This window comes from Mauremys reevesii, linkage group 10 (genome assembly GCF_016161935.1).
Source record: "Mauremys reevesii isolate NIE-2019 linkage group 10, ASM1616193v1, whole genome shotgun sequence".
In the NCBI taxonomy this organism is placed as follows: Eukaryota; Metazoa; Chordata; order Testudines; family Geoemydidae; genus Mauremys; species Mauremys reevesii.
In genome coordinates this window covers 29357212-29372356 of record NC_052632.1, presented here as the reverse complement: position 1 = coordinate 29372356, position 15145 = coordinate 29357212, and the positions used below count along the sequence as shown (strand labels likewise).

Below are 15145 nucleotides of genomic sequence, written 5' to 3'. Positions count from 1 at the left end.
TGGGTAGTGGGAGTTCACATGGCTGGACTGTGAGGAGGGAGGAGTGGAATGCTGCGGGTAGAGAGTGGAGCCAGGAGGTTGATAAGTGTGTTGGCGGTGTTGCGGGGGGGGCGCATGGGAAAAAAGTTTTGTGACAGCAGCCATAAGGGAGGGCAGGCCTGGAGATGCTTTGTTTGAAGAGCTAGTATCACCTGGGGTGTGTCTACTTGGCACTCCATAATGTTTAAGAGCCACTCCATGGCTTCTTTCTGGTATGCCGCGTTCTCGCTGTCCCGCCACTCCTTCAGTTCCTGTTTCTCAGTGGCAGAGTGCATCATAACCTCACGGAGAAAGTCCTCCTTAGGTCTTTGTGGCTGCTTTCTAATTCTATGCAGCTGTTCTGCTGCCGATAAGGGAGCTGGGCTCCCAGGGTCATCTCTGTGAAGTTTAAATGCAACATTTTACAGAAGCAGTATTGTGTGCATCACAGACAACACTGATTCAGTGCTTTAAAACACAGCCAGTACTCTCACACCTGTCACTAACTGGCTGACCCCAAGCAATCACACATGAGCTCCAAGACCCCCAAAATGGTGAGTAGCCGCAGGGGCAGGGTAAATCACTCTTCCTGGACCCTGCTGTACACTGGGCACGTGGCTCTTGGGGAGAGCCAACACTGTACAGGGGGCTTGATAATCATTCCTGTCCCCACACTTTTCACAGGATGTGATCAGTATGGAAGTATTTTCAGGAATGGGAAAATTACCGTTAATGGGGCAAAAAACAAAGCAGCTGTGTCGAGGAACCTGCAGCAGCGGATTGTCCAGTATCTCCATTAGAGTTTCCTGGAGATCTCTGCGGGAGATTCCTGTGAAGTGAGGGAGTCTATCAACAACCTGTTCCACTGCTCAGACTAGGCATGTGGTGGGAGACAAGTCTGCTTTCTGCAACTCTCCTACCGCCAACAAATTGCTTCAGCAATTCCCAAAATCAGATCCACTTACCAGAGGCCTCCTCTCCTGTTTGTGCTTTGCCAAGATCCAACTGCTGTGACTGGCTAGGCTCCTTCGGGGTAGAAAAGAGCTCCTGACTGCATGCATCTCTGGCTTCCTAACCATCCTCTGCCTCTGGATCCCCCTCCTGCTCTTCGTCCAAGATTTCCTCCTCCTCGCTCGGTCCACTCTTGACTGGCACGTGAGCCAATGAAGTATCCACAGGGGCCTTCGCCATGGAGGTGGAGTCACCACCGAGTATCGTGTCCAACTCTTTGTAGATCCGGCAGCTCGTGGGTGCAGTACCGGAGTGGCGGTTTGCCTCCCGTGCCTTCTGGTAGGCGTTCTGCAGCTCCTTCACTTTGACCCTACATTGCAATGTATCCCGGTCATGGCCCCTTTCTATCCTGTATTGTGAAATCTGTCCGTAGGTATCATAATTCCTATGGTTGGAGTGCAGCTGTGACTGCACAGCCTCCTCTCCCCAAATGCCGATGAGGTCCAGCAGCTCAGCATTGCTCCAAGCGTGGGATCGCCTGGTGCATGGAGCAGGCATGGTGACCTGGAAAGATGTGCTGAAACCACTGCATGCATCATCGAGCAAACAGGAAGGGGACTTTCAAATTTGCAAAGGAATGTATGGGGTGGGGATGATGATTACTGCTCTGCCCTCAGGTGACCAGAGTTCAAACCGATGACTAGAGAGGTGAGAACAGGCATTGTGGGACACCTCCCGGAGGCCAGACACAGCGCTGTAATCGCCACGGTGTCTACACTGGCACCACAGCACTGTAGCCCCGGCGCAGAAAGCTGTATGCTTCTCTGGTGTGGACTCCAACTCACACCTAGCCACTTACCCGTGGCTCTTCCCGGGGAAACCAGAACTTAAAGGGCGTCAGGCGTGTCTGGCAGCAAAAGGTCCGGATCCAGCATGCTACTCACCCCGACACGGTGCCCATGGGCAGTCCTCCACCGGAAACCCAAATAGAGATTTAAAAGGTCTCTCACCTTTCAGATGCCAGCTGGGTCCGGTGGGGAATGGTCCGTGGCTCCCCAGTCTGGTGGGTAGTCTGTGGATCTGAGTCAAACAGCACCAAGATTGTCTTGGAAAAACGACTACACATTGTGTTTGGATCAGAACTGCCTGAAGCCCCTTTATTACGAGCATGCAAGGGGGGTACCAGCGAACCGGCATTCCCCCCGAATACAAATTTTCCAACAGCTTATATAGCTTAAAACCACAATTAGTAATACATACTTCCTTGTTAACATTTTTACCATAATTGGAATACATTTTCCATAAAAGGGAAAACAGCACCAGCCAGCTTTCCTGTTGTTCACAATTTGCCCTTTGCAGTTATAAACTTCCTCTAACACTAGCAGTGGGCAGTTATATTTCGCAAACCTAGTGATTACAGATAGTTCTGCTTTTGTACTTCTCCTTTATTCGGTCTCCAATAACCCGTCCCCCGTCCTGCCACCCTTTTCTGCCCTCTGGCCACCCATAAGGTTAACTTGATCAAAGTGTAGGCCTGAGCCAATTTTTTTCTCCTACTACAGCTAGAACCCACTTCATCGGATGCATGAAATGAAAAATACAGGAGCAGGTATAAATACATAAAAGGATGGGGGTTGCTTTACCAAGTGTGAGGTCAGTCTAACGAGATAAATCAATTAACAGCAGGATACCAGGGGAAGAAAAATAACCTTTGAAGTGGTAAGAGAGTGGCCCATCACAGACAGTTGACAAGAAGGTGTGAGTAACAGTAGGGAGAAATTAGTATTGGGGAAATTGTTTAGGTTTTGTAATGACCCAACCACTCCCAGTCTTTATTTAGGCCTAATCCGATGGTATCCAGTTTGCAAATTAATTCCAGTTCTGCAGCTCTGGATTTGGTACCTATAACATAAAATATGCTATGACTTGGGAATTTTTATGACATGTTTGATAACTCATTCCTGACTATTCCTCAACTGACTTATCATGCCTGCTTGCTTGCAGATATAAATGCTGTACATGACCTAAACAATCAATTTTTTTAGATATATAGTGCCAGCTGTCTTCAATATTTTTTTTTCCTGTGACACTTCTCATGTTTTTTAAGAATTTTCCATTCATGCAGCTGCTGTTTCTATGCAGTTTTCTTGTTGCTATGTGTGTGCACATGTGCTTATACGATTAGTTAACTAGACATGATCGTGTTGGTGACTGAAATATCTCTGTGGTAAAAGGCATAATTTCAGAAGTAGGTGTGATGATGATCTAAATGAAATTAACTCTAAACAGGTGAAGAGCAGCAAGATTCACTTCACCTGGTTTAATCAAGTCCATCAGCTTGAGACAACAATGAGGTGTGTAGTGGGGCTGAGATGGGCAACAACAGAGAAAGGCTTATGCTAAAAGAGGCCAGATATGAGAATGATGTAAGGTAGCTAGACACTTCAAGTCTAAGGGTATGTCTACACTACAAGACTATTTCGAATCAACTTAAGTCGAATTTGTGGAATCGACCTTATGAAGTCGAATTTGTGTATCCACACTAAAAACACTAATTCGACTGTGTGAGTCCAGCACTGTGGGAAGCTATCCCACAGTTCCCACACTCCCGCTGCCCATTGGAATTGCATGCTGGGGAAAAATGTGTCGAGGGTGGTTTTGGGTAACTGTCATCATTGAACCGTCAATCACGCCCGGGCAATCTGTTCGTGCACTTTTCTGCTCAGTGACAGCCAGCACTGCGAGCACGGAGCCCACGGCAGTTATGGCACCTCTTCCACAGTCAGCTGCTGAGAAATCTTTCAATGGTGCTGCGAGCACTGGTGGACCATGGGGACGTTTACCAACATCAATTTCAGGAAATCTCGTCTGTTTAGACGCCTGCAGGAAGGTAGTTTCTTCCCGGACCACAAAATAACTCTTGGGATGTGCAGCTGCCTATAGTGATCCTCGGGACCCAGCCTACCCGCTAATGCCCTGGCTTGTGAAGCTCTGTGCAGGCGCCTTGCACAGTGACAAGGAACTCTTCAAGTACCAGCGAGCAGCGTGACCTGTGACTGTTCAGTTTCTTTACAGAGAAGCTGAACCTGCCCCTGTTTCTTTACCAAGTTACTGTTGACTAGCATCTGCAGTTACATAAAATAAAACAGATGGTCCACTGTGGCTTTACAAAGGTTTCTTTATTGATGACTTTGCGTTAAAGGGTTGAAACTGGGACGCAGACTGTGCTGGGTAGGGTGTGCGGTGATGTAAAGACCGCCTCTAAACTCGGAATGACAGGCTCCTGCTCCCAGAGCGGTCTGCAGTGCCGGACTGGTTGTTTCAACGGAGCCTGCCATCCCTCCTTTTGGGACTCTGTGTGGGAGGACGGATACAGATTCCTCTGCTGCATGGCTCTGTGGTCCAGGACAGGGACCGTTGCATGAGATCTGCCCCACCCACACAGAACCTGCAAACCACCTCCTATAGTGCCTACTGACTGCACTGTGTGTGTGACCTGCTGCTGATCCTGCCCCGTCTCTGTACCCTGCTAAAGGTGACTGTCCTATGCAATACTAAAAGCATGAGGGAAACAGTAATTAACACCAAAGTATTTTTAATAATTATCCAGACAGTCAGGGGATGAAACTGGGATTGGGGCTATTGTGAGTCAGGAAGGGAAGGAAGCCTCAAAAATTAGGGTATGAGAGCTTTTGGGTACTTGAGCACTCTGCTGGGGTGCAGTGACAGCCTTCTGGTTACTTTGGGTGACGGGAGGTATGGGACTTTGTGGCGGGGAGGCGGTTGCAGATACACTGCGGGGGCTCTGTCCTCCTGGCTGCGGTCCTGCAGAACATCCACAAGGCGCCGGAGCGTGTCCGTTTGCTCCTCATTAGTCCAAGCAGCGCTTGAGTCGCCTGCTTGTCTTGAGAGGATCTCCCTCCACTGGCTCTGCTGGTCCGCGAGCACCCCATAACTTCAGCGATCATCTCGTTTGCCAGCCTCTGTGGATGCTGTGGCAGGTCTGGAGACAGTCGAAGCTGTGTGATGGGAAAGAAAGATACATTTCTGCGAACAATGAACACAGTCTAGTCTGTGAACAACACCATGCACAGCACCTATCTCGTCACTCCTGCAGCAGGCAATCCGAAAGCATAAACTCTGCCCCTGTTCTACCCCATCGCAGTGTCCCCGACCCTTGCACTTCTGGGTTGAGATCCCAGTGCCTGATGGTGCAAATTTCATTGTCACAGGTGGTTCTAATGTAGTCAGTCATTCCTTCCTCCGGGAAAGCAATGCCAGACAATCATTTCTGGATTGCCCTGGCATACGCCATAGCGTGGCAACCATGGAGCCTGTTTTGCCTTTTGTCACTGTCACCGTATGTGTACTAGATGGACAGAGGCGATTCAGTAGTGCTACACAGCAGCATTCATTTGCTTTTGCATGACAGCAGAGATGGTTATCAGCCATACTGCACCATCTACCACGCCAATGTAAATTGGCAAGGTGATGGCTGTCCTATTGCACTACACCTTCTGCTGGAATGACTCCCGAGTCAATCCCTCCTTTATGGTATCTAAAAATAGAAACAGTCCCGCCTAGAATATGGGGCAACTGTACTAGGGTTTTAGTGTATCAGAGAACTACAGAGCACAGCCGCTGTCAGATCCCACAGGAATGGTGTCCTGCAACAACCCTACCTGTTGCTTCCCTCCTCCTCCAGCCTTCCTGGGCTACCGTTTCGTGTCCCCATTTGTATGCTGAAGTAATAAGAAATGCAGGAATAAGAAACAGTGACTTGTTAGGGAAATGGAATGAGGTAAGGCAGCCTCCAGCTGCTATGATAGTCCAGGCATTACAGAATCTTTTCTTTACACATGAAGGGCGGGGCTGATGGGCTCAGCCCCTGTTGCTATGATGAAGACGGTTGGCTGATGATGAGGACAGATAGCAGTCCTATTGCACTACATCATCTACCGCAAGGCTGATGATGAGGATGGGTACCAGTCGCACCATCAGTCACCCATCAGCAGCATTCAGTACACATAGGGTGACATTTACAAGAGTCAAGAGACGATTTTCTTCCTTTCCTTCTGGGGTGGGGGTGGCTGTACATTGACGAGCTATGCCCTGAACCCAGACCCTGTGTTTGACCCTAGAAGCATTTGGAGCTCAGCCAAGAATGCAAATGATTTTCGGACACAGCGGGAACTGTCCCCTCCTTCCCTCCATGAGCGCCATTTGATTCTTTGGCTTGTCATGCAGCAGCGTATTAGATGCAGGAGTGGGTCACTGAAGGAGATAGAGAGCGCATGCTGCATGAAAGCCAGCACAAACCAGGGCCCTATGCAGGGAGGCAATGCTCCCTGAGTACTCATGAAAGCCTGGGCACGAAAGGTGTGCTACAGCTTCTGGAGATCTCCCAGGATGATTTCTGTTCTATCCCCATATATATAGAGAGAGACCTCCTTTACACATACTTCAGATTCCTGTTATATTAAGAATAAAAGTTTACATGTTTAAAGCACTTGTGATCCTTCCCTGATTCAGGGTGATGAAGAGATCCTGGCTGTCAGGGAAACCAGCGACACTGTCCCATCGCCAGAGTCCACGGTCACTGGTGCCTTGTCTGGGGTCCTTGATTTTCGCTGTATCCTCTGTCTCTCATGGCTTTGGAGACCTGTCTTTGCATTCTGTTTTTGGCACACAGATCAGATCCAAGAGTTCCCGGTCAGTCTATGCTTTCTATTCAGAGATTACATGAACTCCTCTGCTGGAGAGCTCTGCATTGCTGCCGGTGCTGCTGAGCTACCACGAAATGAGATTCTAACTGTCCAGACAGGAAAAGGAATTCAAATTTTCCCGGGACTTTTCCTGTGTGGTTGGTCAGAGCATCCAAGCTCGGACTGCTGTCCAGAGTGTCAACAGAGTGGTGCAGTGTGGGATAGCTCCTGGAGCTACTAAGTTCAATTTGCATCCACACCTAGCCTAATTCAACATAGCCATGATTAAATGGATTCGAATTAAAGTCCTAGTGTAGACCAGGCCTAATAGTTTAACCCTGGTGCCATACCACATCTAGTGTTATCCACTTTCCTCTTGCCCTTACCAGATATGTCAAAATGATACGCTGCTTACGTAAACAAATTCTGTCGTATGTTGTTGAAATCAGTATTTAGACAAGTAAAATATTTAGTTAAATGTGAACAGGCAGTAGTGGAAGTAATTAATGTCTGTTTATAACTGTCTGATTTTTTTTTCCCCCTTGTGTATAGGTTTAATTGTTTGAAAACAAATTTGGCTTTCAACGCTACTTGGATCCTGTTTGATACAAATTCAGGTGGTGGGTCTCAGTAAACACCAACTTATTGATATTGCTCTGGTTTTATGAAGGTGCTTTAGTTTTTTTCTATGGGAAAAAAAGAAGCAGTGAGTTATGTTTAGTTAGTGCCTTATCCCATTCCCAAATTAATGGACTCCTCCCCCCCCCAGCTTCAATGGGAGCTTGGTCTGATCTTAAGTGAATACGGTATGCATTGAAGAAATGCCTACTTTATCTGTTGAAAAGATAATAATTGCTTTATTGCTGAGGGTCATTCCATGACTCATTACTGGGAAAAGGATTTGAGAGAGGGAAACCCCATGTTTGAATCATAGAATCATAGACTTTAAGGTCAGAAGGGACCATTATGTGAGCAAGACTCACCAGCCAGACACCCAGGAAAGAATTCTCTGTAGTAGCTCAGATCCCACCTCATCTAACATCCCATCACAGACCATTGGGCATATTTACCGCTAGTAGTCAAAGACTAATTAATTGCCAAAATTAGGCTATCCCATTATACCATCCCCTCCATAAACTTATCAAACTTAGTCTTGAAGCCAGATTATGTCTTTTGCCCCCACTACTCCCCTTGGAAGGCTGTTCCAGAACTTCACTCCTCCGATGGTTAGAAACCCTCATCTAATTTCAAGTCTAAACTTCCTGATTGCCAGTTTATATCCATTTGTTCTTATGTCCACATTGGTACTGAGCTTAAGTAATTCCTCTCCCTCCCTTAAATAATTCCATCTCCTCTCAGACTTCTTTTGGTTAGGGTAAACAAGCCAAGCTCTTTGAGTCTCCTTTCATATAGCAGGTTTTCCATTCCTTGGATCATCCTAGTAGCCCTTCTCTGAACCTATTCCAGTTTGAATTCATCCTTCTTAAACATGGGAGACCAGAACTGCACACAGTATTCCAGAGGAGGTCTCATCAGTGCCTTGTATAACGGTACTAACACCTCCTTATCTCTACTGGTAATACCTCGCCTGATTTATCCCAAGACTGCATTAGCTTTTTTCACAGCCATATCACATTGGCAGCTCATAGTCATCCTGTGATCAACCAATACTCCGAGGTCCTTCCTTCTTCTCCTCTGTTACTTCCAACTGATGCCTCTCCAGCTTATAACAATAGTTCTTGTTGTTAATCCCTAAATAGGTGACCTTGCACTTTTCACTTAAATTTCATCCTATTTGAAGCTTGGGATTAATTTTTAAGATTGATTTAAGCATTCCTGAGGCATATTCATCAACACAGTATTGGAATATATTTAACACATAATTGTAGGGCTTTCTGTTGTCTCTTCCTTTCAGTTTCGAAGAGATTATTTTTAAAATGTTGGTTGCCTAATATTAACAATATTTTTAAAATACAAATGTGTATATGAATATAGCTTAAAAACCCTATAAACCTGTGTATCCCTCTTGCAAATACAATAGAATTCAATAAATATACAAGTCAGTTTCCTACATTACTCCTGGGGGAATTCTGCTCCAAAAATTTAAAAAAAAATCTGTGCACCATATTTTATTTGTCAAAATAACACAATATAATCATGCTAGTTTGAATTATTTTGGTAATTTATTTCAAAATACCTGTCAGCATGTAACAATACAGACAACAAAAGATTCAGAAAATGTTTTTTTGACAAATAGATTCCTTATTAGGCATATTAATACAGACCTTGGAGTAATAATTCATTTAAACTACAATACAGAAACTTATTTCCTGCAATGCTCAGAAGCAGTGCAAAGGCTTGGGGGAGTTAGGGGTAATGGAGGAGCTGCAGGAGAGGGAAGGAGCCTGGGAGTGAACCTGGAAGATTGTTGGGTGTGGGTGGGAATAGTATGGAATAGTTTTTTGCAGGGGGAGGGATTGTTAGAGTTGGGGAGCCTCCCCCATGCAGACCGTGCCTGACCCCCTAGCCTCTCCCATTCAGTCAGGCACATCTGTCCCTATGTTTCCCTGCAGCCCCCTTCCTCCTGTCCCCATGTGGCCTGGCAGCCCCACTCTCATTCAGCCCTTGGATCAGTGTTGCCATCCCATTAGCTCCTGTGCCCATGCCCCACTCTGTTCCTCCCACTAACCCTTCTGAAACCCAGTTTGTGTAACCTCCCCCCCCAGCAGCCCTGTATGCCCCAATCTGTCCGTCTCCCCCATATTCTGTGCCTCCTCACCTAGCCCTGCTGTGAGGAAAGCCGCCTCTTACCCCCATGTGAGTCCAGCTGCTCTCTCTTCTGGTGCCACAGCAGCACCTGGTGGACAAAATGTATAATTGCAGCATCTCTCCAGCAGAATGTATGTTCTGCGGGGGACATGAATTGTGTTGAATGCATGTTCTGCGGGGAACAGTGCTACAGAATTCCCCTCAGAGTACCATATATAAATATTCTCACAGAACCACCACCACCCTCAGAGAACAAATGGTGTTGAAATTACTCATTATCTTCCACATAGAAAAGATACTGTACAGGAAAAGTCTGATAGAGAGTTGCAGAATTACCTGTCTAGGTGAAGATGTTACCTTCTTTTGAGTTTCATGACTTCTATAACTATTTTCATCACTGGTTTTCTCTTATTTTATGTTGTTACTGTTTATGTATATACTAATGGGCCAGATTCTGATCACTGTTACACCTGTGTGCATACAGCACAACTGCATTGACTTAACCTTTGACTACATTGAGTGTACATTTGATGGTATAGTTTAGGAGACTGTGTGTGTGTGTGGGGGGGTTTAAGTAGCTGTTTTATACCAAATTAAAAGTACCAGTTTCACTGTTTCCCATTAGCTTCACTCTGATCCCTGCTGATGACCTTTTTCTTCTTCCTTACAGTAATTGCTTAGAAATGATTGTCACCTAAGAAGTCGGCTATGGCAAACAGAAAACGTCAAAGCACTACAACCAGCATGCTGGATCACAGGGTGATACCTTGCCCTACTTCATCTCACCACAGGGAGCCTGAAAGTGAGGAAAATGACCTGCCTAGTGAAGATTACATAGCAAAGGAAGGAGACCTAACAGCTATCAGAGAAGGTAGTCCTACCCCTGTGGAACATGAGTGCAATGATAACAGTGGCGATGGCGATTCCAGCTCTGATTATGTGAATAATACCTCTGAAGAGGAGGACTATGATGAAGGCTTGCCAGAGGAAGAGGAAGGGATCACATACTATATTAGGTATTGTCCAGAGGATGACAGTTATCTGGAAGGAATGGACTGCAATGGGGAAGAGTATGTTCCTCATGAAGAACACCAAGTTGAAACCGATGAATGTCAAGAAGCTGTGGAAGAAGAATGGACAGAAGGTAGCATCCAGCACAATGATGAAAGTGAAGTGACAGAAGGGCAAGACTACCAAGATAACTGTGTTCAGATTTTGGAGGATGAAGTATCTTCTCTGGAGATTCAAGACCAAGAAGAAAACATACAATACTGTCAAAATGAAGAAAGCTATCAGGACTATTATCCACCAGAAGCTAATGGAAACAGTCATGGGATGTCGCCCTACCTTTCGAGGAAAGAAGATGCTGAGTTGGAAGAGCAGGAAGAAGACATTGATCAGATTGTAGCTGAGATTAAAATGAGCATGAGTATGAGCAGCATTAACAGCACAACAGAAATGAGCCCTGAGCATGTCGGGACTGAAAATGTGCAAAATGACTATAAGGAGACTTGTCCAAAAGGTGATGTTGGTCATGAAGGGAGGCCAAAATCACTGAATATTCCGCCTGCTTCAAAGCATGTTGGAGATATGCCTAGAAGTTTTAAAACAAAGTCAAGAACTCCAGAAGACAGACAGAAATGGCCGCAAGAACAGGTACGAGGCTCTATTTTTTAATAAGAAAACTATTTATCATGTAGATCAGAGGTTCTCAAACTGTAGTCTGCGAGATCCATTCAGGAGGTCCAGGGATAGTTCCCTCTAAGGTTTGCGCCTGGGCGGCTGCACATGAGAAAATGAAGGGCCACCCACCTAATTAGCGGAGCTGCACAGGCCTGGCTCCACTAATTAGGTGTCTGGACCCTGGAGAAGATGCACATATAAGGTGTGTTGGTGGCCTTGGGGAGAATAGGGGGTAGGTGGGAGGGGCCAGTGGAGCGAGAAGAGGGGGTGGGGGGGATTTGGACCATGCAGGGCTGCGGCGGCCATAGTAAGAGGCGACTTTCTCCAGCTCCATGGGCGAGACGGTGTTCCTTCCCAGCCTCAGCTCTGTGGCTTCTGTGGCGGCAGAGATACCCCCCTCTCCTTCCCAGCCCCAGCTCAGGGGCTGCCGTGGCGGGGGAGAGAGGGAGAGACCTCCCTCCATCCCATCCGCAGCTCGGAGGCTGCTGCGGCATGGGGGAGAGGGCACATCCATCGCATTAGAAAGGTAAGACTACTGATATTAAAATACGAGTTGTGTGCTTTTATTTGTAGAACAAAAAAACTTTAATTATTAAGGTTTTTTTTATATAGCACTTTTATCCAAAGCACTTTACAATAGTTAGCTAACGTACAAACAACATTTGGAAAGATCATTAAGTGGTCCATCGAGACCCTCAGCAATTTTCAAGAGGTCTACGAAAAAAAAAGTTTGAGAACCACTGTGATAGTAACTTCTCGGAGGCATTATGCAAATGGCATGTCACTAAATTGTGTCTCTCAAAAATAGATGAAAGCAAATTTAAAGCAATATTTGTTCTGCGTTATAGTCTTAACTCCACATCTACACTATTCAATAAGTTGAATTTCTTAGAAAATTGGTCCATGTGGGTAAATTAGCAGTATTATTAGAAAACTGGGTTTTTTGTACAGTGACCAGACATCTTTGGAAAGATTGGCATGTTGTCTTTAAATAAGTTACCAAACACATCAAGCAAAATAGTCTGGCAGGATGTATCTACATCAAGTTTTTTCATTATGATTTTTTCATATGTCGATGGCATGCCAGCAATGAGGTAAGAACGGAGGGCAGAACAGGGAAGTGGTTAATTAAATTAGTTTTGGTGAAGGGCTGGTTAGTATGCTAATGGCTGATTTTCAGTCTTTTGCTTTCTTGTCTCTAGAGCCTGAATGTGGGTAAAGGGAGGGTGAATTGTAGGTCATGTCATAATCAACCACAGTAGCTGGTACTATAGTCTCGTTCTTGGCTAACAGGCCTCCATGCACCAGGGTCACCATAACAATATTTGTTTTGTGGAGGGGGACTAAAAATAATGTAAAAATTGGCCTTTAATGAACAAATGTACTGAAGCCTTGTGACTGGATTGCCCTGCCCTATGTTTAATGTTAGCCAAAAGCAAGTTACAGTTCTGTCTGTATGGGAAAACCTCATGCTGGAGCAGACAATCTTGACATTAGCTCACTATACTCAAAAAACAAATGCACAAATGTTTACTGTCTACTAACATTTGAGGATAACGGATACTGAAAACTGTTAGGGTGGCCTTGCAAGCTTACCCATTTGCCAGAGTTATTACCATATTTCTAAACTATAAGATGTTGGAAATAAGAAAGTATCATTCCTATTTTGGGATTTACAAGTTGATTTTATTTTCAGAAAATTGTGACAAAAAAAGAATAAACCAGGTCTGTTGAATCAATGAATGAAGCCAGCTTAGTGTACAGTATTCCTTTTACAATGAGCAATTCTGATGTGCCAATGAGATTTTCTTTTAAAAAGGTGTAAGGATGGTATATTCAAGAGGAAAGGTAAAATAGTTTCATTTTACAGTGAGAGAAATCCTTTCAAAAAACAAAATCTCACAAGTAGACGGGCATTAAGGACTAATTCCAGTGCAGTAATGTGGTCCCTTTTCTGTTCCTGTGCTGAGTATTGGACAGAAGAAGTGAGAATCAGGCTCAGTACTTTCAGAAGGACTGTGGTATTTAAAAAACAAGGTAAAACTAAGTGATGCTGTTTGTTTTTCTTAAAGGGACTTAAAGGGACTTCTGATTCTTTTTAAAAAATAATTTGTATCATTTACTTAGAAGCTTACATTTTTTAATATTGTGTTTCTGCTTCTCTCTCTGTAGGAGCCAGAATCTATGATTATAGAACTCTGAATATAAATATATAGCTAAGTATTTGTTTATGGTGAACAGAGAGCATGTATTTAGGTGACCGCCTAACATATATGCTTGAATAAGTTTTTTTTTAAATAACAATTTTAATTAAAAGTTCTTTATTAAACTTCAAAAGTATAAATGTTCTGTTTCACCCTCATTGAAGTTATCAGTATGGAAAATCATAATATTGAATTAAGTATTCTCTGGTTAATTATTTAACTAAAAGTAAATTAACATAAATGATTCCACTAAACACTGTGAAATTGTGCAACCATATTCATGTTCAGTGACACCTCTCACATAAGCGCTGCTAACTGATATCACTAAGAGTTGCACAATCTGGTCATTAATGAGGGGGAGAATAATTACTGGACAAGATTAAAAATGTCTGATTAGATTATTTTGCAGTCAAATGACAGAAAATTCCTGTCACGTGGCCCAGTTCTTACTTAGGCAATTCTTCCATTGCTGCTATTGAGAATATTGCCTGAGTAAGGACTGCATGATTGGGCCGTATAGTCTTTCAAAGCATGTTGTCAAGAAGAGCTCACGAATAAGAAAACTACTGAATTCCTGGTCTGAATATGAGATTGTGAGCCCCACTGTACACACATTAATCATGTCAGATTACTAACAAGTGGGAGCTTTGGAATGCCAGAAAATTGATATTATAATTGCCTCTGCTGTGAAAATACACAAAGAGGGGCTGCCTGTCTGAGCTTTAACTTAGTGCTATTTCTATTCATGATTGGGATCGATGCACTGAAACCTTCCCGTGTAGTAATGGAGATTGCGCTGCAGTTATTGATACCATGTCTCATGGAGCAGTAATACGTTGTGCAGTGCTTTTCCAAATCACTCCTCAGACAAAACTATTGTCAAGAGAATGACTACAGACAGGTACAGGGCACTAACACTCACAGTATTTACTTGATGCTGTATCTTTCTGTTCAAATATTAGGCTATGTCTACACTACTCAGCTTTTAGTGACAGGGCTGTGTCACCACAGCCGTGCCGCTAAAAGTCGTGCAGTGTAGCTGCTGTTCGTCTGCTCTCTTGCTGACAAAAAACTTCAACCCCCAACTAGCGGTGTTTGTGTTGTCGGCAGGAGAGCGCTACTGCCCACAATGCGCTGTTCACACTGGCACTTGTTGACGCAAAACTTTTGTCTTTTGGGGGGGTGGGGGGACGGTTAACACCTCTGAAAGATGAAAGTTTTGTCATTCAGTTGTCAGTGTAGACCTAGCCTTAGCCAGGAGAAAGCAGATTAGGATTTCTGGCCAGATATACAGTGATAAAGGGGTCCACTTCAGCTAAGAATGAAGTGATAAGTGCTTGGGGAGTGACAGAGTCAAGGGATACTCTTCATTTGCAGCAGAAGAGGTAGTCATAGAGGCAAAGCCATTCCTATTGAGGACAAAGCTGACGGGGTTTCACTGAGAACAGAGGGTATCAAGGCCATTAGAGCATTAATGTGTGGTGTAGCATTCATTATGCTAATACAAACCCTCACAGAAAGGAAAGGTGGGAGCAACACTTTCCAGGGACATAAAGGCAGGGTTAAAAAGCAAATCAATGTATAGTTGACTAAACAAAACTTGGTGTTCAGAATTTGAACATGTTTATCCCTATAAACCTTTGGCCATATCTTGCGGTGTACTATGCACCCATTGCACATGTTGATCACCTTCAATTCCAATTAAAGTCAAAGTGAAATAGGATCAGGCTTCCTGCAGGGATGTGTGAGAGTATAAATGTTCTGAAGTGCTGCATTGGTATTGGTATTGTCAGTTCTCAAGTGCCATTTTAGGAT

The 15145-nt window shown here is 44.5% G+C and overlaps 1 protein-coding gene across 5 annotated transcripts in view; it reads left to right on the top strand.

Annotated features, from left to right (window-relative positions):
• APBA2 (amyloid beta precursor protein binding family A member 2) overlaps positions 1–15145 on the top strand; it is a 237062-nt gene that overhangs the window by 117754 nt on the left and 104163 nt on the right. For all 5 annotated transcript variants that reach the window (XM_039491756.1, XM_039491758.1, XM_039491757.1 and 2 more), the window contains one exon: positions 10114–11099. In XM_039491756.1, the coding sequence (XP_039347690.1) occupies positions 10152–11099 (948 nt within the window). In that variant the 5' untranslated portion in view covers positions 10114–10151. The remainder of the gene's footprint in view (positions 1–10113; positions 11100–15145) is intronic.